This window comes from Leopardus geoffroyi, chromosome D3, assembly GCF_018350155.1.
Source record: "Leopardus geoffroyi isolate Oge1 chromosome D3, O.geoffroyi_Oge1_pat1.0, whole genome shotgun sequence".
In the NCBI taxonomy this organism is placed as follows: Eukaryota; Metazoa; Chordata; class Mammalia; order Carnivora; family Felidae; genus Leopardus; species Leopardus geoffroyi.
The window spans coordinates 40,367,857-40,390,805 of record NC_059339.1 but is presented as its reverse complement, the minus strand read 5'-3'; the positions used below and the strand labels follow the sequence as shown (position 1 = coordinate 40,390,805).

The 22,949-nt window shown below is 42.3% G+C and overlaps 1 protein-coding gene across 12 annotated transcripts in view; it reads right to left on the bottom strand.

Annotated features, from left to right (window-relative positions):
* Nucleotides 1-10,038: 10,038 nt before the first annotated feature.
* DLGAP1 (DLG associated protein 1) overlaps nucleotides 10,039-22,949 on the bottom strand; it is a 902,804-nt gene continuing 889,893 nt past the window's right edge. For all 12 annotated transcript variants that reach the window (XM_045459777.1, XM_045459780.1, XM_045459781.1 and 9 more), the window contains 3 exons: nucleotides 22,659-22,750; nucleotides 16,308-16,460; nucleotides 10,039-13,398 (listed from right to left, as the gene is read on the bottom strand). In XM_045459777.1, coding sequence (XP_045315733.1) covers nucleotides 13,189-13,398; nucleotides 16,308-16,460; nucleotides 22,659-22,750 — 455 coding nt within the window. In that variant the 3' untranslated portion in view covers nucleotides 10,039-13,188. The remainder of the gene's footprint in view (nucleotides 13,399-16,307; nucleotides 16,461-22,658; nucleotides 22,751-22,949) is intronic.

Sequence of the window (22,949 nt, the reverse complement as noted above, 5' to 3'; positions counted from 1 at the left end):
GACTGTCCAGGAAATTCATTGTTGCAAAGGTTGATTGAAATAGGGAGTTTATTCATAAACCAGAGCTTGAGGATATTTTTATGACACAAATTGTCACTTTTTTTTGTTGTGTAGGATTTGACTTCTCAGACTTTAAGCCTCTATAGGAGAAGAGCAATGATTACTATGTAAATGATTGAGTATACATGGCCAATATTCTCTAGATTCTGGGGCTATGCAACAGCGGGAAGCTGGTTGCTAGAGACTCAATGTTTGTGTCATCCACCAGCTCCTGCCAAATTCATACATTGAAACCTAATCCCCAAAGCCATGGTATTTAGAAGTGGGCCATTTGGGAGGTGATCAGGTTCTAAGGGTGGAGCCCTCATGAATGGGATTAGTCCCCTTAAGAAACAGATCCCAGGGGCGCCTGGGTGGCTCAGTTGGTTGAGTGTCTGACTTCAGCTCACGTCATGATCTCATGGTTCCTGAGTTTGAGCCCCACTCACTGACAGTGTGGAGCCTGCTTGGGATTCTCTCTCTCCCTCTCTCCCTCTCACCCCCTCTCTCTGCCCCTTCTCCACTCATGCTTTCTCTCTTTCTTTCAAAAATAAATAAATTGTTAAAAAGAGAAAAAAAAGTGTTTCAAAAATAAATAAATAAATACAACAGACCCCAGAGAGCTCCTTCACATCTTCTGCCTTGTAAAGAAACACTGAACTTTGACCAGACACTGAACTTACTGGCCTTGATCTGGACCTTCTCACCCTCCAGAACTGTAAGCAATGTTTGTTGTTTGACCCAAACTGTAACGTGGATACTCTATGGTATTTTGTTCTAGAAGCACAGATAGGCTAAGGCAATGGTAGATGAGAAAACTATCCTTCTAGGCAATTTTGTTTTTTTTTTTTTGTTTGTTTGTTTTTAGATAAAAAAACTTTTTTTCAATAATCTCTACACTCAACATGGGGCTCAAATGTACAACCCCAATATCAAGAGTTGTGTGCTCTACCAACTAAGCCATCAGGAGCCCCTTGGTGACTCTTTCTTAGACTGATTCTGCTACATGATTATGCAAAAAAGTCTCAGGTGTGCAGTAATTGCTTCACATTTTATTGTAAAGTATGTTTTTGAAAATAAACTGATGCGGGGCGCCTGGGTGGCGCAGTCGGTTGAGCGTCCGACTTCAGCCAGGTCACGATCTCGCGGTCCGTGAGTTCGAGCCCTGCGTCAGGCTCTGGGCTGATGGCTCAGAGCCTGGAGCCTGTTTCCGATTCTGTGTCTCCCTCTCTCTCTGCCCCTCCCCCGTTCATGCTCTGTCTCTCTCTGTCCCAAAAATAAATAAATGTTGAAAAAAAAAATTAAAAAAAAAAAAAAAAGAAAAAAGAAAATAAACTGATGCAAGCTAGTCAATTCACGGGAGTATGCTGTATGATGTTGAACTTCCTGCCTTCTGTGTTCTAATTCTCAGAATGAGTGCTGAAAAGCCAGACTGGCAAAGATACTTAACCTCAGTGGAAAACCTCGCACTTGACTGATATCCTTATGCTCCAGAAAAACGCTCCATAGATACAAATGGAGACATTGTGTTCCACTAGTAAGCAGGTCATAAAATTCCTGGTAATGCTTCCGGTAAGGACAGATTTTTTTTTTTTTTCCCCTTGTGCAAAGTACACTAGTTCTTGTTTGTCCTTGCCCTGGCAAATGAGTTAAAATCCAGTCCCCACTATACACCTGTCATTCTAGCCATACCTAATTACCTGCGATTGATTCCTTAGACATCCACTGCTCTGACCCTCCTCCATGCCTTTGCTCAACCCGTTCTTTTTGCTTAAAATGCCTCTGCAGTAAGGGTTCTCAACCTTGGCTTTACCCAGATGTGCATGCTTTGGTCCTTCCCTGCCCGCCCCCACCCCCCCATCCCATTCTGATGTAAGTGATCTCCTGTGAAGATTTCTTAAAGCTTCCCAGGTTGAAGACCGTAGTTGGACAACAGTTTCTCCGAGGGGGGCTCATGAACTCTGGCATTAGACTCACAGGGTGACTTTGTTAGAAATGCAGAATTGGCTCTCAAAGCAGACCTCCAGCGTTAGGATCTGCTTTGAGGGTTGGGGTAGCTAAGTGATCCCTAAGTGATTCTTAGGCACATTGAAGTTTGAGAACTATTGTCCTGGGGGCTGTTAAAAGCCTGCAAGTCAAGCCCCACCTTCCGTAAATCTTTGCCTCCTTCCCTGCAGTTAATCAATCACTTGATGCATTTTGTAAAAGGCAGAATGCTTTGGTCTATCTTCAGGTTACTGTTAGGTTTTCTTCTTCTGCATCTGCAGTATGTGTCTTCTTCTCTTCCCTTCTCCCTCCATCCCCAAATGATAGAATGTGGCTGAGTGGAGGGACAGCTCAGCCCAGTGTTTTACACTTAATGAAGAAGTGGTTGTTTAAATTCAGTGTCAAAGCATAATCTTCCCAGGACTGGGCCTGAAATATTAACCGGACCTTAGAACCCTAGCTGCTGTGTGAAGTCCTCTGTGGCTTTCCCACACTGATGAAGAGTCCTCTGTTCTAATGTGTGTTAAAAGGCACAGAGCTGTTTGCCTAAATGCAGCTGAAAGTGCCCTCCGGGTCACAGCGTGAACACCGGTGTTAGGTGGTGACAGCCCCGAGGGACAGCAGCGACTTCCGCCCGGCAAGAGCGCAAGAGCGGCCAAGCCTGCTGGGAAGAAAGGGTTGCAACCTTTAGTGAGACAAAGGGATGCTTTTGGGAAATGAAGAGTTCCTGCTCATGGATAAATAGGTCTTGAAAGTCACACGCCCTGATATGGGCCCGTCTGAACAGGAAAAGGAGGACTTCTTATTTGTCAGGAGGTCTGCTTGAAAAGAAAAGAAAAGAAAAAAAAAAAAAAAAAAGCACCCACTGAAATATTGCTTACTTCCTAGAGGGAAGGACATATTCTTGGACTGAACTCCAAAGGATGTCGGTCTCAACAAGGATGTCAGAACTGACTCTGTCTTATGGGACGATTTGTTTGCCAAGAACCAGAAGTCACTCAAACCAATTAAGTCACAGAGGGCTGATTTTAAAGACGCAGTGGTTGTACTTCCTTCTATGTGGCTATTTGTCGGTGCTGTGATTAGCAAGGCAGTTGTATTGACACACTATGTTGCAACAGATGCAAAATCATTTTGGTAGTTCTTTGAGGACAGAAGAAACTTTTAAAGTTGTGGAGTCCCCAGACTGAATGAAGACGAACTTTAAAATGCTGACCACTTTGCCGCGGCTAGCAGGAAGCCCGGAAAGAAATTTAGTATTCGTTTGAGGCCACCCAGGACCCTGGGGACCTGAGAGCTTGGTGAAGTCATCCGCCAACTTTTCCTGTCTTCCTTTCATTGTTTGGAGTTTTAAGTTTTGTCTCTGTAAATCATCTTAAAGCCTTTATTTTTTTTTTAATTTTTTTTTTATTTATTTTTGGGACAGAGAGAGACAGAGCATGAACGGGGGAGGGGCAGAGAGAGAGGGAGACACAGAATCGGAAACAGGCTCCAGGCTCTGAGCCATCAGCCCAGAGCCTGACGCGGGGCTCGAACTCCCGGACCGCGAGATCGTGACCTGGCTGAAGTCGGACGCTTAACCGACTGCGCCACCCAGGCGCCCCCTTAAAGCCTTTTTAAAGAAGAGGAGTTTCACTTTTAAAAAAACTAAAGAGGAAAGAAACTTCATGGGTAGTAGATGATATCCCGTGGTATAAACCTACTAATCATCCAAGTTCTCTGCTCCAATGCAGACATAGACCCCTAGTGAGCTTAGATCCTGCTGCCAGAGGCTGTTAGGTTCTTAGGCAGTCTAAGGTGTATGCAAATAGACCCAGTTCCCAGATGAGTTCACACCCCAGGGCTGACACCGTGATTACTTTTTCCCTCAGTTCTGGCACGTTTGTTCTGGGAGTTATATGAAAGATTACATTGGAACCACCTCCACATTTCCAGACTTTTTTCCCTTCCTTGTTGAAAGCCCATTGGAAATTCCTGGGTTTGTTGTTGTTGTTATTTTAAGCATTTCTCTGAATTTACGTTTTGAATGATTTGTTTCCTTGTTTGCAAAGGTAGGTGCTACAACTCACACGTGTTTGGTGAACTGAAAATCAAGGTAGCCTTTTTGGAAAGTCAATTAGCAATATTTAAAAACAAAATGCGTGGGGGCGCCTGGGTGACTCAGTCGGTTAAGGGTCCAACTTTGGCTCAGGTCATGATCTTGCGGTTCATGAGTTCAGGTCCTGCATTGGGCTCTGTGCTGACAGCTCAGAGCCTGGAGCCTGTTTCAGATTCTGTCTCCCTCTTTCTCTGACCCTCCCCCATTCATGCTCTGTCTCTCTCTGTCTCAAAAATAAATAAACGTTAAAAAAAAAAAAAACCAAAATGCATGTCCAGTTTTCTAGGAATATGACCTGTAGATACACCTCCACATGTATGGAAGATGCACTGTGAAACGATTTTCACTGCAGATTTTGTTTGTCATAACCAGCTGTGGAAATGGCCTAAATGTCCATCACCTGGGGGACTGCAGAGTGTAATGTGGTTCGCCCATGAAATAGAATGCTACGGAGCCATTAAAGAGAATGGGTGGATCATAATGTTCTGAAACGAAGCAAGGGGCGCCTGGGTGGCTCAGACGGTTAAGTGAAATGAGGCAACACATCACTAGGTGGAAAAAAGTGAACAATAAAGGAATGTGTACCTTATGCTTCATGTTTGTGGGAAAATTAAAAATCTATATGCTCGAGTATGTGTAGATAGATTTTAAAAGGGTACACAAAAAAACGGCTCAAGGATGTTGAATGTGGCAGGAAAGAACTGGAACAAAAAGTAGGCTTATTTTCGATGTATACCCCTTCGCTCTTTGTTGAAATTGTTGTATGTGTACCTTTTCCACCAGTGAAACACTGAAAGATAAATGCCTTTGCTTGCACGAAGAATCTAGACTTAGATTGGATTGAGACATGAGCTCTGTTACTCACCAGGGACCTTGGGATGCTCCCTGATCTAACTTACTTGTCGTGACTATCTCTCACAAGGTTACTATTAAGATTAAGTTCGGAATTGCATAGAAAACAGTACAACCTGGACACAAGGCACTTCCCTAGTAAATGTAAGTGTGTCATAATGATGGTGATGATGGGGCGCCTGGGTGGCTCAGTCAGTTAAGTGTCTGACTTGGGTTCAGGTCATGATCTCACGGACCGTGAGTTTGAGCCCCACATCGGGCTCTGAGCTCTCAGGGCAGAGCCCACTTGGGATCCTCTGTCTCCCCCTCCCCTGCTTGCTCTCTCTCTAAAAAATAAATAGACATTAAAAAAATAATAATGGTGATGTTGATGATAATGAGAGTGAACATTTACTGAGTGCTTACCATTTGCCAAGCACTGTATTAAGAGCTTTCCATGTGTTGATTTATTTAATCCTTAGAACAATCTTATGAGGTAGGTACTGGTTTTATTCTGATTGTACAGATGGGAAAACTGAGGTACAGAGAGATTACGTAACTTGCCCCAAAAGACTCAGCTAGTAAATAGTAGAGTTAGGGATTCAAACACAGGTGATCTGGCCATAACCTGAGCTCTTTCCCATTTGCAGGATGGCCCTATGCCTGCTGGACAAACTGGCCACTCTTGGCACAATGTTGAAGCTAATGAGTCAGTCCAGTTTCTAAGAGAAATGCTGGAAATATTTGTAAGCATATGACCGTGCTTTCCTACCCAACCCCAAGTCAGAATATTACAATCAAAATGGCACATGGGTCTTTCCCCTGGAGTGTGTGGGGACCCCAAGTGGATCCTCTCTGTTTGCGAATCTGGAGTCACTGACAGAAACCCTGCTCAGAAATTATTACTTTCGGCTGAAGCCAACAGGGATTATGGGGTGTGGCGAGGGTGAGAGACCTCTCTTCTCCGCATTTATTATCTAATAAATCTAAGTACTTAGAACCACGGGGGCACTTGTCCTGTTTCATGAGGATCACTAAGGTAACGCCATTGGCAGAATGACTTCTCTCAGGAAGATACACCCCATTTCTCAGGGTAGTTAAGACCTCGTACTTCTTCAGGGAGGCATTTCCTTCATACTTAACCCAAGTTCTCTCAGTTAAATAGTTAGCCCAGTTCTAGTGTGTTGCCTTTGCTGGAAGAATGGCTAGTCTTTGGCCTTCTTTTAACCCATCTTAAAATGAAGTGCCCTTGAGAACAATTACATGATGAATTCAGCCACTGACAGATCCTTAATATTCTAACACTGAAACATCTCAGGCTCACACTGGTAGGGTGCTTTGTTTTCTTTCCTTGTCTCTGGAATTACTCACAATTATCTGAATAACTATTCCTCACTTCACCTCTATTTACAAAGCTCTTTAACACTCACGCACGCTCAGTTGACAAACTCCCATTTTCCGGTGCCAGAATCTCTCCCCTGTTCTAATTTTCCAAACTATTGATCAGTTTTTTTCTTCTCTGTAAGATTTCATTTTGAACAGTCTGCTAGCCAAGGGATCCTTGGTGTATCAACTCAAGACTAGATGCAAAGACACCAGCTCTTTTGAAAGGGTCCTCCTTTGGGGCGCCTGGGTGGCGCAGTCGGTTAAGCGTCCGACTTCAGCCAGGTCACGATCTCACGGTCCGTGAGTTCGAGCCCCGCATCAGGCTCTGGGCTGATGGCTCAGAGCCTGGAGCCTGTTTCCGATTCTGTGTCTCCCTCTCTCTCTGCCCCTCCCCCGTTCATGCTCTGTCTCTCTCTGTCCCAAAAATAAATAAACGTTGAAAAAAAAAAATTTTTTTTGAAAGGGTCCTCCTTTAATCATTCTCTGGAATGATTGCCTTGCTTGATTAACTTGAGAAACAATTCAGGAGCCCCTGAGTTGCTCTGTCATGTTTGACAAGCTCAACCCTGGAAGTGCTAGGCTTACTAAGACCTCCCAGGTGTTACTCTGGCCAGGCGCCATGCTGTAGAGGAGAGAAAATCCCTTCATTGAACGTGCTGGGGAGAGGGGAGGCTCTTGATCAATGTGTTAAATTAAACCAAACTGGAAAGGATTCTAAGAGTAAACTATTTAACCTCTCTCCTGCTTATCTTTGTTTACGTTCTGACTTTAAGGTCTGCTTCTTCTCACACTTGGGAGTTACAAACAGACATTGTATTGGCCAAGGTTGCAAAGTACACTAGGACTTACTCTAGAAAGGAAATGATGGGATGAAGCTGTTATTTAAAAAAATGTAATTCACAGGGCACCTGGCTGGCTCAGATGGAGAGGGATGAGACTGTTGATCTTGGGGTCGTGAGTTTCAGTCCCATGTTGGGTGTAGAGATTACTTAAAAAAAATTTTTTTTTTTTTTAATTTACAGGAGTAAACATTATTGGTAGCAAGAGGTTATTGCTTAGGACCCCAAATCCTTTCAAATGGAGCCTCTTTTAAAGTTAGTAAAATGTTTATATCTTAACCTGGAGAGATGTTTCTTCCAATATACTTTATGGGGCCATCCATATAGTATTATCTAACTTCCTAGATGTTTCTCCTCATTTTTTGTAATAGAAAATGCTTGCAGGCATTGGACTTGAAATGCCTCCCAAGAAGAAGGAAGGATTCATCAACTGATGGTTATGTGGGTAAATCTCAGAAGGCTAGCTACACAGGAGCATTGACCTTCAGAAGCAGCAAACGCACAAGGCTTTAGACTACAAAACCTGTAATTGTTGTCTGTCACCTTCTTTAGTGTCAATAGGGAGAGTGCATCTTCCCCTTTGTAACAGAAGAGAAAACTAAGACAATTTGCTTCCCTTTCCCTCTTTCCAAAGTGAAAAGGTGAATTTTTCTATGGAAAAATCTCCTTGTTGTGATCTCTATGGAAGCTCCCCATGACAATGACTTACTTAGCAAGTAATCTTCCTCCTCCCAGAAGGAAAACTAGAAGCGTGAAGAGGAAAGAACAGCAATCTTCAAAAGCACTAGTGAAAACGTTTGGTGCCAGGAACAGCAAAACAGTTCCATCAGCTACATGGCAGGGCTTGACCTTTGGTGTTTATCAGAACGCTTTCCTGATTTCAGCCATTTGCTATAAATTTAGGCTCGTGCTCATTTACATAGAAATGCACTGAAATCATCCACTGGCAGGCTAAATAGACACTCAGGAATCAGGAATCACCGGTCCTGGGGTTTCGCACATTCCTGTGCTTGGCGATGCCTCCCTAGGCCCGCAGTAAGCCCACAGGGAAGCATATAGACCAGGAACAGCACACTATTTCCTCTCCCTGCTTTAGGGGAGATAATGAGTGACTTACAGAGCAATTTGAGACCTAGTCTGTGAACTTACAGTAAATGAGTTAGGACCCAGAGAGGGTTTTCAGACAGGGTCACCAGTTACTGTTTGCAAAAGGAGTTGATCTGATCTTGGTTTAGTGGCTAAAAGTCAAAGAGCCTATTGAGCAAACTTGAGGTAAATTTCAGACCCTTTAGTATCACTGGCATTTGAGAATGAACACATTCAGACACTATGATTTTTAAAGGCCATTTATTTAAACCAAAGGCGATTTGTATTTTCAAGGGGTGGCTTTCAAAGATATAAAAAAAAAAAAAAAAAAAAACTCACGTTCAGAGCAAACAATTTTGTTCAATTTCCATAAGAAACAAAATTACATTTTTGGGAGGGAGTGGACCCTGTAACATGGGCAATTGAAATTTGCTTCACTGAAATTCAAATTTTTACATGCAAAAACAAACTCACTTTGCTTTGGGATTGGCCGAAATGTTTAAGAAGCCCCAGTGAAATATAAGGATTAATTTGGTAAAAGGCAAGAAGTATAACTGCAGTTCACACTACAGGAATAGTCAGGGCACGAACCCAGGTAATGAGATCTTTGCAGCCTTACAAGCGATGAGCCACTTGATCAATCCTCTTTTCAAACAGTGTCAGAAGTATATCATGTTATTTTGGTAATTGGTAAAGGTCTTGCTTACGTTCAAAAATCAGAAAAAGAGGCTTAGCTGCTTAATTTCCATGTTTGTTACATATGGATGGATGGGTTTGCCCAAGTACTTGTGGGGAGAAAATACTGTGTAGACTTTGGCATTTTCAGAGAAGTTCAAGTCCACTTCACAAAACGTTCTAATTTACCTTTATGGGGGCGGGAGGTAAATCTGTATTTTTGTGTATAAAGTAGGGTTTATGGGGTGCCTGGGTGGCTCAGTCAGTTAAGCATCGGACTTCAGCTCAGGTCATGATCTCAGGGCTCGTGAGTTCAAGCCCTGCGACGGCTCTGTGCTGACAGCTCAGAGCATAGAGCCTGCTTCAGATTCTGTGTCTTCTCTGCCCCTTCCCCACTCACGCTCTGTCTCTCCCTGTCAAAATTAAATTAAAAAAATTTTTTTCAAGTAAGGTTTATGAATATGACTGAGATGAAAATCAGCGGAAACAGACAGTGGCAAATAATTATCCATTTTAAATGTGGGAAGAATGATAGAGACCCTACTGAAGAGGAAGCTGAACAAAGTTTCAGATTTTTGGATTCAAATCTGTCACTTAATAGTAGTGTCCCATTGGGCAAGTCACTAAGCCTCAGTGACCACAGTTTTTCATTACTTCGGGGATGAAATTAAAACCACAAAGCATTATTCTGATTTCCCCTATCTCCTCCAGGGTAGGAACCGTGTAGGCAACAAAACTGATGAAATGTTTGCAAAGATATCCAGGTGGGTAAAATCTGTACAGGTTTGCACGTTTGAGAGGCCGATAATTTCTTTCACAAATATACAGCTCTCATCTGAAACTTTCATATATGCGTGATCGTGTATGGTAAAAGGCCATGGTAAAAAGCCTTTTGGTTTTCAGTATTTTGATCCTTTACATAGGACACAAAGTCTACCCATCTGCTCACCAGCGGCTAACCTAAATGTGTATTTTATTGTATTCTAACAATAAAAGTTAGAATGATATACTTCTTCATTGGTTAATTATTCCCTCCAAAGACAATTACTTGTATTTTGGAAGAAGCAGGACTTTGTAGTGAAAACACACAGACCTGAAAGCAGTGCATTAATTATTTTATTAATTTCTTCTTTTTACATTATGGGAAACATTCATCTATTTACAGTTTTGTTTTTTTGTTTTTTTTTTTGTCCACACACAATCTAGGTAAATAAGCCTATGAAATTCCACTTCATAAAGCCATAAAAATGTTCCCCACCCCTCCATCTGAAGGCTTTCAAATGAATCTTTTTTTTCCAAACCAAAATAATTTTTAAAAATTACATTGGGAATTCAGATATGCTAGTGATTTACATTCCAGTTATTTAAAATATGCATCTAGACATGTTTTAAAAAAGAAATGGTAAATTCACAAGGATAAGGCTTAAATTAAAGTGGTAATGCACAGTAAAACATTAAGGAAACATCTATAAATAACAGAAATATATTACAAATAAATTAGTTCTATTTACCATTTCAAATATTAAAAATCTTTAATCCATTTCTTCATCTCTCTTTACAAAAAGGTTATGTGAATTGTATGGAAACATCTGCAAAAAATATAATAAATACTTAATTTCTTTGAACGTTTTTTGATGTGGGAGACAAACTTCTTTTGTAGTTCCCCCCCTCCCCAAGAAAATGCCCAAACAGCTTTATACCAAAGTTAAACAAAATAAGTAATTTTTCAGGGTACATACATTTTCCATTATGAACTAAAAAACATATCTACAAATTACATCAAAAAGAACAATGTGACAAAGGTTATGCTCATGGATGTCAGCTTAAGGGGGCAAGTGGTTAACAAGCAGCTTTATGTGGGGTCGTGTTTTAAGATCAATAATTAGCTTTTTATAAAGTGTTTGTACAATTTGTGTTTTAAGGAAGGCAAGGGTCATGATGCCTGTAGGCATTCGGCTAAAAGATTTAAAATCCTTACCAAAAATAGCTTATGAATATACAAATACCATTCACATAGACAAGATAAATAGGCCTTCTCTTGTCTCTCTTTAAAATATCCTGGGCTAAACCAGTTTCCAAAGAAAATACTGTAGGATGATCTTGAGTCGTATTAGAAATCGATTTCTTAATCCCAATCTTCTCTCTACCTCAGGGCACGGAGCTGTAGTTGGGAACATGGGTCTTCCGATGGATGTCGCTTCCTTCACGTCAATCTATGAGTTCCAAGTCATTTTCAGGATTGAATGGGACTATAGGCTACCCAAGGTGGCAGATGGCCTTACTGGCTGCAAACTTTGTGTGACCTTCTGTTGCTGCTACAAACTGAAGAAAAGGTGTATTCTTTTTAAAACAAGCGAACCCTTGAAGTTCAAAATCTCTGTCAGCTCCAATTTTGCAAAGCACTCAAGGTGCTTTGTCCACCCTAGTTAAAAGTTGGTTGGTTGGTTTTTAAATAGGTTAGTAGCCCTTTTCTTGTAAACCACAGCAGTAAACATTTGTGCCCTGTTTATAAAGATAGCTCAAAGCATCAGTGGCTCTGAGAGGTAGCGAATTCCCTAGTGGTTTTAGAATGTGACCATGAAAATAGTTGTTGCCAGAACCCATCACTTTTCTTAATTTCATAAATAAATTAGCACCTGGCTACGAGAGTATATTTTTTAAAAAAAGTTCTGGTGCAAGCTTATTTGATGTGTGTTTTTAGTCTGTCATTTTTCAAGGGTAATTTCTAATGCTTTAGAGTGGGAGCTGGACATAAAATGTCAGTGATACTTTAAGATCACCACATCCTAAATGTTTAAACTGCTACGAGTAAGGGCGTTTAAAGATAACTTCAGCTAGATGCTTAGCGCACACTGCCCATCCGTCAGGACTAAAAGTGTAAATTCACATTCTCTGCCAAAAGCCTGGGTTTCTTTCAGTGCTTATGAATCACGACTTTCCCCCCTTCCTCGTGACTGCTGAACTGCTGAGGTCAAATTTCTTCTCTCACCACCTGGGACCTCAAGATGAGAGGCAGCTCTTTGGAACGAGGCCGCGTGTCTACTTGGGTAGAGAATTTATTTTATCGGTTTGACATAGGACGAAATCCTTATGCTGGAGACTGGTAGGACTCTGGCTAGGAGTGAGAGAAGACCAAAGGCGAAAATATGTCTGCATTACAAACTACCGGGTTACAACAGATGGATGTGTAGCATTCAAAGGGATGACAGGAAAACCCAAACTTCTCTCCGAAAACACCCTCGCTGCCACTTACAGCACTTCTTGACCAGGTGTGTACTTATATGCTAGTAGGTAGGCCCCCCAGGATGGACACTAACACGTTAAGAGGACCAACGCTTTCCCCTTTAAAGACCCCCCACCATCACAACAATATAATACACATAGTACAGTAAAAGTTGATAAAACATTTCAGGTCTAAAGTTTCTTAATAATAGGACAAAAAAAAAATCCCTTATGTAGTATATCTTAAACTAGCAGTGCTTCCTTGCCTTTCTTCATTTTATTGCCTTTCAGAATAGATTAATTTCCCTGAAAGATCGAATTTACAATCTTCTGCTGATGGAAACATTTGAAGCAGTGATGGATGGAGTAACAGTGAGGCAGTTTGTGCAGCTGTGAGTGAAGCAGGTAAGCCCCAGCACCTGCAGAGTTTGCTCCTCCCTTCCCCACTACATATCCAGCCCCACTTCGTCCCCTCTAGGATTGTCACTCATCGATTCCGGTGAGATGGCGTGATTTCTGAGGTTGGAAATAAAGTGCTCCATCTGCTTGACAAAATAATAACCGTTTAGGGGAAATAAAGGGAATCGGAGCCCTAGTTTCCTTCACGTGGAAGACGGTTAAGTCCCAAAGGCTCACCCTGTGCTACTGGATTTCTGAAATACCCTATGGTTTTATATTGCTGAGCTCTAGGGACAGACTAGCTTGGGAGAACTGAGGATGGTGGGCGACCTAAAGGGGCCATTTCTACACAGGTGGGTTTGGTTCTGCCGAGAAAAGAAAGGCCGGCTCTCCGGATGAGGCAGGTGGGTGACGCGTCCGTACGGGTGGCGAAGCTCGGTGGAGAACGTGGGCAAACCGGTCCGGGCGGCTGGGGCTACTGGGGGGAGGGGGGCGGCTCCTGCAAGACCGACAACTACACCGCGACAGTGGAAGTCACTGAGCTCCGGGACGGACGGGCTCGGAGGGCGGGGAGGGGGCGGAGGGAGGACGGAGCGCGGAGGCGGCGCGGCGGGGCGCGCGGGGCGCTCAGAGCCGGGTCTGCGCCTCGGGGATGTAGATCTCGATGCTCTCGGCGCTCTCGGTGGCCGAGTTCTGGCGGACGGACGCGGCGCGCTTGGCGGCCATCAGGCGCTTGCGGGCCTCCTGGCGCTGCGAGCTCTCCAGCGAGCGCTCCCGGATCAGCGGCGCGGGGCCCTTCGCCGGCTTCTTTGGCACTGGAGGAGGGGCCCTTCTCTCCTGATCAAAGCAGAAGGTTCAGGACATTACACAGCTTCTCAGGACAAGCTTGGGAAAAACTGGGATAGGTCAGTAGTTAGAACACGCACACTTGTTTTGATTTTGGTTTTGGGTTTTTTTGTTTGTTTTTTAAACCTAAAGGTGGTTAGTTCTGATCTGCACTCTGTATATATATATATATATATATATACACACACATATATATATTTTTTATATGTACATATAAAAAATGTACATATATATATTTCTTTATTATTCTGGCTTGGGTATTCAAAAGATGCAGGGGGGAAAAAAAAGGATACCGGTAAGCTTAAGGCCAAGGGTAAGGCCGAATTGCAGAACTAGTCTCTCCAAGGGAAGGATGTGGGTATTTAAAATGCCCTCTGCTGAAAGGCTGCGGCTCCCGGCATATTTAGTGTGGTTCTCTCTGGAGGCTCCAGACTCTTCCGGGTGCCAGGGATGGGTTAGGGTGGCTGCGGCAGCAGCAGCCTCTGGGGACCCTGCGTCCCCTGTAAGGAGGCGAGGCTGCGGGTGCAAGCTCGGCTCAGAGTTTAAAAACATCCCCGTCCTCTCTCCCCGGGCCCACCCATCCAAACCTAAAAGGCCAAATGAGGAAGAAGAGATGATAAGACTGTGTTCTTTAGCTTTGTCGATGCCACTGTGAGTTATACCCGTCTGCACATCACACACAAACACACAGCAATAGACTTTCCGGGGTCACCCTGGAGGGAGGACACTGATGGTTCCTCCACTCGGTGGGGGAGGGGGGTCGGGGGGGGGGGTGGAATCCGTTCCCAGATAGGCTCCTAAAACATCCCGCTGGGATGTCACTCCTTAGGGGCCTCAGGACGGTTGTGGTGGCCCAGAAGGCAATTCGCATCACAGGAACAGACATTGTGCTTTGAAAATTTAACCCAGGACTGAAAGAGGTCTTCCTCCTCTCAGCATCAGCAAACTATGAAATGGTTGGATATTTTAAAGTGCCACTGCAAAAATAAAGGCCATTCAACACTTGGGTCACAGAAAAAAAGAAAATGCAGTGGGCAAGCTGCGAATCTAAACCACGAAGGAATTTAAAGAAAAGGATAATGAGTTTTCAGACTCTCCAAAAAGGTCCATATGAATCTGCTGTTTTCATTTTTAGTAAGATACCTTCAATTCTCATGACACGGATGTGACAGTTATCTTAAAATAGGGATTTTAGGATTCTCCAAAGGCGTATACTCTTTGTATCTTCATACTTAAACTCATTGCAGCAAATCCTCCTTGCTTGCCTGGGTGAAGTGCCTAGATAAATTTATTACATTGGAATTGCCCGCAGGCTGATTAAGGTGGAGTCTGTGTGGACAGAAAAGGGAAGTCCAGAGGGCAAACAGCATTTGGCCCACTCTGATTGTGCTCATTTGTTTCTTCCCCTCAAGTTCATGGGGTGCTGAAAAGCTCTGGTCATAGACAAAGTGTATAAAAATTTAGAAATCAAGTTCACTAATGACTCACTGTGTACGTGTCGACAGGTTACATATGTCAATTCTTAGCATCACAAATTTTGGACATTTTAAATCTTCACTGTTGGGTAACTTGGTGATATTTGGAAAAGTATGAATATTGGAAACTTTTTAGCCATATCTTCCTTTCCTTGTACTTAAAAAAAATAATATTTAAAAAAACCAATGAGTGAGAATTAGATGGATCAGCTCTAAAAACTAAATTACCAGTATGTGTGTACATCTGTCGTGTTTTCTTAAAATAAGAACAATTTAAAAGCTTATTTAGTACATAGTTTTAAACACAGATTAAAGAAAACTAGATTGAGTGCGGATGTTTGGCTTCCCACATAAGAGGCCACACATATATCAATGGTACTTTGATGCTTAACACTAAAACCCCTGGTCAATGGTGATAGAATTGGAGATGAGGGACAATGACACTGACCCTCTCGCTGATTATGAATCGGCCCTTGGAACTGGCTTTCTTCTGGGAGTCCACTGAATGTATGAACCCGGATACCATGATGGAGAGCAGCAAAATGGACTGGATTACTGTTCGCTCTCTGACAGGCAAGAAGATCTGAAAAGGGCAGGCTACCGGAGCTTCATTGGGAACACACAAGCCTCATGTTTAGAGGCTGAATCTCTTGGAACTATTCAACCTCAGGCCATTGGAAAGCAGAGTTAAGAAAGTCATGCATGACAGGCCAACCTAGGGAGGTGGGTATTGGATACCTGTGTGAGTCTGGTGGAACCACCATAATCAAATGTGAAAACTGCAGTTTATTAATTAAAGTAAAATAACTTGAACCTTTATTTCTAAACTGTTGAATGAGAAACCCAGTGAGCAATATTCCCCAAGTCAAGTCAACCAAAAGTAAAACTCTTTAAAAAAAAAAAAATCCCAACATTTATGATTACTGTGAACCTTTATGGTGTATATTTTTAACCTTGAACAACAGCGGTTTCTTTATTACTATATTTATGAAATGATTATCAAAGTCGGTTAGTTTTCAGGGCTTCCTATTTTTCTCAGAAACACATCCTAGGGTGTAAGGAAGTTGAACTCTTGCTCTATATAATCATGCACTGAAGATGTCATTTATTTTAGTTTAAAAAGCAAAATGGAGGCAGTTCCTTCCAGTGACTAAAATGGTTTAACTTAAAGTTTAATTAACAAAAAAGCCACATTCCCATTTTCCAATTCACAAAGACAGGTTTTTCTTTAAAAATATGCCTGAAACATATTACAGATAATATCCCAAATGATTACTATGTAAACATTGTCATTACAATGAGATTAATATGATATCAGCTCCATTTCACATTGTAAACAGCAAGACTGAATGCAGAAGCCTATTTAGACTGTCCAGTGTTTGTGCAGGTTTTTAAATGAACCATACAAAATCTACATTGTTCTACCTTCTTGTCAAGAGGATCCATCTGTTTCCAATTATTGGCCTTTAACTGATGAAGTTCATCAAATTTCATACTAATATTTTCTATGGACAACTGCAGCATGTCCCAGAACCCCGCCAGATCCTGGGAAGTGGGCCTTGGATGAGCATTGGGATTCTGCACAAGAGAAAGAAAAACATTCGTGCTTTAGAGGCAATCGATGACAACAAGCACAGGACCAAAGGGGCATTTTCAAATATTTCAAATAACATAAGGGGGATGAGTTCCTTTTGGCTTTCAAATAGGAGATAAAAGTGAGGCTACAAATGGTAATTCTTCCTTTTTCTTCTTTTCTTTCTTTCTTTTCTTTCTTTCTTTCTCTCTTTATCATCTATTATCTATTATCTATCTATCTATCTATCTATCTATCTATCATGTCTATCTATCATCTATCTATCTATAAAAATTTATTACGGAATAATTGAAACATACAATTGTTAGATATTTAAAGTGTACAATACGAAGATTTGATATATGTACACATTGTATACAGACTCCTCCCATAAAATTAATAAACACATCCATCACATCACATACTTATCTTTGTGTGTGTGTGTGAGAACATTTAAGTTCTACTCTTAGCAAATTTCAGTTATACAATACACTGTTATCAGGTATAGTCACCATGTTGTACATTAAATTCTCAGACCTTATTCATCTTATAACCAAAAGTTGGTACCCTTTCAACCAATGTCTTCCCTTTCCCCCACCCCCCAAGCCCCTGGCAACCACTTTTCTCCTCTTTCTTTCTATGGGTTTGACTCTTCTTAAAAGATTTCATTTCAAATGGTAATTTTATACACTCATCTGAGTCAGTGATTCTCAAATGTCAAGGTTGTAAAACTCTTCTTTTGTAATACAACATCTATCAATGTGGTATGAGGAGAGAATCCAAACTTTTCAAAAAACTATGACAAGATGCATTAAAACATATTTAAATGAGGGGCGCCTGGGTGGCGCAGTCGGTTAAGCGTCCGACTTCAGCCAGGTCACGATCTCGCAGTCCGTGAGTTCGAGCCCCGCGTCGGGCTCTGGGCTGATGGCTCAGAGCCTGGAGCCTGTTTCCGATTCTGTGTCTCCCTCTCTCTCTGCCCCTCCCCCGTTCATGCTGTGTCTCTCTCTGTCCCAAAAATAAATAAAACGTTGGGAAAAAAACATTAAAAAACATATTTAAATGAAGACACCATCTTCGGCGGGGGTGGGGGGTGGGGGCTGGGGGGTGGAGGGTGGGGAGGATAGTGGAGCTGGAACCTGACTTCATGTCATCCAACTTATTCAGAGAACAGATAAGAAATCTAAAATAAGACTTGTTTTAACAGTCATGTTGAGGGAAACAATAGGGTAAACAAATGATGAGTAAGAAAATAATTGCATTTTTAATATTTTGTAATGTTTATTTTATTTTTGAGAGCGAGTGCAAGTGGGGGAGGGGCATAGAGAGAGGGGGACAGAGGATCTGAAGCAACTCTGTGCTGACAGCAAAGAGCCTGATGCAGGGCTTGAACTCACAAGCCTCGAGATCTTGACCTGAGCTGAAGTTGAATGCTTAACCTACTGAGCCACCTAGGTGCCCCCCAAATAACTGCACTTTTAATGTACCATGTGTTTAACAATTAAGATGTTACTAATATAGGAAGTCATTTTATCATACAAGGACTTTTTTTTTTTTTTTTAATGTTTATTTAGTTTTGAGACAATGCGAGAGACAGAATGCAAGCAGCAGAGGGGCAGACAGAGGGAGACACAGAATCTGAAGCCAGCTCCAGGCTCTGGGCTGTCAGCCCAGAGCCGGATGTGGGGCTCGAACTCACAAACCGTGAGATCATGACCTGAGCTGAAGTCGGATGCCTAACTGACTGAGCCACTCAGGCGCTCACAAGGACTTTTACTAAATCGTTGGGAAATGAATTGGTTTTAAATCAACCATAACATAAAATAGCAAATGCGAGAACACATATCTATACATTACACATAGATGTCTGTAATGACCCACTTTCTAGATAATATTAAACAGTCTTCAGTGTTTAAGGATTGACATTTTTTTTTTGCCCCATCCCTATATCTCTGACAGGTACTAGAAAGTATGAACCATGAATTTATATGATGTAAAACAGAAAAAACATAACTCGGAGACTGAAGGTGTCATGCCCAATATTAATCACTACTGCCAATGGTAGCTAAAGGGATTCATGGTTATGGGGGTGGGAGCTTCCAGATGTCAGAGGCTTACATCTGGGTCAGTTTGGGTTACCTGTGGGTATTAAAGCCAATTGGATATACTGTGAAACCTCATGCCACATAATAACCTGAGGCCATTTTGTACTTTTTTTTTTAATGTTTTATGTACTTTTTGAGAGAGTGCGAGTGGGGGAGGGGCACAGAGAGGGGGACAGAGAGGATCCAAAGTGGTCTCTGGGCTGACAGCAGAGAGCTGGATATGGGGCTCAAACTCACGAATTGTGAGATCATGACTTGAGCCGAAGTCAGAAACTCAACCGGGTGAGCCGTCCAGGTGCCCCCATTTTGTACTTTAAAAACCAACTTTCAGGGGCGCCTGGGTGGCGCAGTCGGTTAAGCGTCCGACTTTAGCCAGGTCACGATCTCGCGGTCCGTGAGTTCGAGCCCCACGTCGGGCTCTGGGCTGATGGCTCAGAGCCTGGAGCCTGTTTCCGATTCTGTGTTTCCCTCTCTCTCTGCCCCTCCCCCGTTCATGCTGTGTCTCTCTCTGTCCCAAAAATAAATAAACGTTGAAAAAAAAAAATTTAAAAACCAACTTTCAGGGGCGCCTGGTGGGTCAGTCGGTTGAGCATCTGACTTTGGCTCAGGTCATGATCTCACAGTTCATGAGCTCAAGTCCCACATCAGGCTCTGTGCTGATAGCTCAGAGCCTGGAGCCTGCTTCAGATTCTGTCCTCTTTCTCTGCACCTCCCCTGCTTGTGTTCTCTCTCAAATATAAATAAATAAACTTAGAAAAAAAAACTTCCAGGAAGTGCAAGGTCAGTGCTCATCAAAGTTAATAGGTTGGAAAAGTTAATAGGTTGGAAAGAACTTTTTAGCCCTTTGACGGACTAGCATTATTGGTCTGCCTTCAAAATAAATACAAGTTAAAATGTATTTATAAACTTATACTTCTAAAACTGTCCATAGTTCTAGAATTCACTGAAGACGTAAATTCTAAAGTTTGTTAGTATTTGGTTCAGTATTAAACCCTAGCCTAGTGACACCTGAATTAAAGAGTTTCTCTGCAGCATTTTCATTTAGTAAGTTAAAAAATTTTCTTAAGGGGCGCCTGGGTGGCTCAGTCAATTGAGCGGCCGACTTCAGCTCAGGTCATGATCTTGCGGTCCGTGGGTTCGAGCCCCGCGTCGGGCTCTGTGCTGACAGCTCAGAGCCTGGAGCCTGTTTCGGATTCTGTGTCTCCCTCTCTCTCTCTCTGACCCTCCCCCGTTCATGCTCTGTCTCTCTCCGTCTCAAAAATAAATAAATGTTAAAAAAAAAATAAAAAAAAATTTTTTTTTCTTAACATCTAGGTTTAGAACAGATAATAGCTTTAACAAAGTACATTGCAAATGGAGTTTTATGGTCTTCCTCATCTCACTGGTAACTAAGAACCAAATTGCTCATATTTTGGAGTTGACTACAGTCTCTTAGGTCACAAGCCTATCGGCTAAATTGGTTCAGTGCAGCAGTGATGAAATGATTGTTTGGTAGGCCCAAAGAGTTTGTTTAATTCTGTATGATGGGCGATTTGGTCCCTCCTCACCAAGAATCACTGCCCCTGTGTCATCAAGGGGACAGATGGGGAAGCAGACAGAAAGAGAAACTGTGGGTCATGTGACATCCCATGCGTAGAGAGTTGCAGCCCTCGCCTTAGTCTGAACCAGGCCACTTGGAGGTTAGAGGTGATGGAGGGTGTGGAGGGATGAGGGGGGGCTGGGTTCCTGAGTTTAGTTTTGTTGGAAAAAGTAATGCTCATCCATTTATTCTATGCCTGAAAGTCAAGTCTGGGATAATATTCAGGTGTTTTCAAGTGTTCTCCTCCTCAGAGTAAGAACTCAAGAAAGGAGAGCTGGGTCTGGTTGTGCCCAATCTTAGGGACGCTTTTGTGCAGCTTTATAGACCTAAGAAATGCCACCACCAGGCCACCACGCTTCCTGCTGCAGAGAAGGTGGGGCTGACTGATCTGCCCATGTCCCTCTAGGAGGGCGTGGGCTAGAACTCAAATCTTTGGGGGCTGGTGGTGGGGATGTCAAACAGGCACTGAGGTCAGATAGACTGGGATTTGAATCTTGGGCTCTGCCTCTTACCAGCTGACCCTGGCCAAGTTACTGATTGATTGATTTTTAGTTTTTGTTTTTCATTCCTGACCAAGTTATTTAGCTTTTCCATGCCCATTTTCCTCAACTGTAAAGTTGTCATAAAAATAATGTCACTATCTGCTCCATAGGGTCACTCTGAGGATTTAACCAGATCATATATCCTAAAGCTCTTGCCATGGCTTCTGGCACATACTGGGCTTTGAACCTTCCCTTCTGAGGCACGATTTGACCAGCCATCCATGGCCCTCCACCCGAGGCGCAGTCCCACTTCCTGCCTCTAACATGCTGCCCACATTTCCAACTAAGTTCCTCTCGCTGCTCAGGCACGTGAGCCTATCAGGAACCAGGAAACGTCAAAAGCTGGCTTTAACAAACCTTTCCTAGAAGTCTGCGAAATTTTCAAAATGTTTTGTCTGCAATTTCATCATCAAAACTTTGCACAGTGTTTGTGTTCTACTTCATAACATACCTGCTTATTATATAATTCTGTGAAAAAGTGTGCTGTTTGCCCTATAGGGCGTACATATTGGCTTCCATGTATCTTTTAGGCAGTTTGAGAAATACAGCTTTCTATGAACTTTCATACATTTGAAGAGCACAGAACCATGTTAATGAGGATCTGTGACACATTAGCAAGTTTACAAATTAGCAGGAATTCTGTGCGTGGCACTGAGTGAAGCTCAGTAAAATATTTGTTGAATTCACTTATCAATACATTTACTAACCTATGTTATCCCATAATCCAGAACAGAATTTCTGGGAAGGTGGAAGGATTTTTGCTGAGGGAGAGGAAAACAAACTACAGATGTGGGGGGTGGGTGTGAGGAGGAGGTGAAGGACAGCCCCAAAGGGGAGTTTCAGAAAGAAAAGTCTGGTGAAGAGGGACCGAGAACACCAACTTTTGCAGGCTTTCCACTTTCTCTTGATTGAACCCTGTCTTGATAAATCCCCTCCAGTCTATATTTGTCCTTGTTAACAAGATGTGGTTAAAACTCTAAAATCCTAGTCAATGAGATTGCAAATAATCATGTTTTTACTTTCCACAAGATGAACAAGTGGCTTTTCATTTTATTTTAGAGGAAGCATGACCAACAACTGACCAATAAAAGCTATTGTGGAAGGACACTTGCAGAGAATAGTAGCAGTTTCTTTGAAAAGACATACGTGAGGAAGCTCTTGCCCTTGTCTTTTGTAGTCCCTTTAAAAAAAATGTTGTTGATGCTAGTGGTGTTTCTGTCTCTTCATTTTACTTTATTTGGTTTTTGTACGTCCAACAAGGATGAATTACTCATTTGTCTCAAGGAGATCAAATCTACACTTTGTGATGCCGTCCACCTCTGGCCTTAAATTAAAATCAAGAACCCTAATGATGAGGTAGGCACTGATGGCTATTTCAGAAGGAACATCATTATCCAAAATGGTTTTCGGTAATATCATTTTTGAAATATCAGGCTGCTCCATACTTTGGTAAGAATACTGAAATCAGGGCTGCCCTGGGAAAGCCAGGAAATTGGAAACATTTCAGTTACCAAAAAAAAAAAAAAAAAGGCAGGAAATGGAGTTTTAACTTGATTGGATTTTTTCTTTTAAGATTATTTAAGTATAAAATAAATATTTCTAATTTTTTTAATTAAAAAAAATTTTTTAACACTTATTTGTTGTTGAGAGACAGAGAGTGAGTGGGGGAGGGGTGGAGAGAGAAGGAAACACAGAATTTGAAGCAGGCTCCAGGCTCTGAACCATCAGCACAGAGCCCAATGTGGGGCTCGAACCCACAAACCATGAGATCATGACCTGAGCTGAAGTAAGATGCTCAACCGACTGAGCCACCCAGGCGCCCCTAAATACTTGTAATTTTAAGAAAAGCAGGAAATTAGATTCCTCAGAAAATTCTATTTCAGGTGAGAGAGGGTTCCAAATTAGTTGTGGCAGCCTTGACAACATGATCTTCTCCTGACTAGCTGGGAAGTGGTAGTGATGGGGAATGTTACCTACCAGGTTTTCTTCACACAGTTCTCTGAACTGGTAGAATTTCTGGGCCATGAGAAGTTGGGCACTGCCCACTGCAGTTCGGATTTTCCCTAGAACTGAAAAAAGCAAACATACAAGAAGTTTACACATTATGTCTCACTGTGGCGATTTAGTCTGGTAAAGCAAAGAGGAAGTTATGCTGCAATAATTAGGAAAAACTGCACACATACAGCACGTGAACACACACACACACACACACACACACACACACACTCAGCCCAGCTGCTGTTGGGCTGCTAGTCCATGGAACAGAGG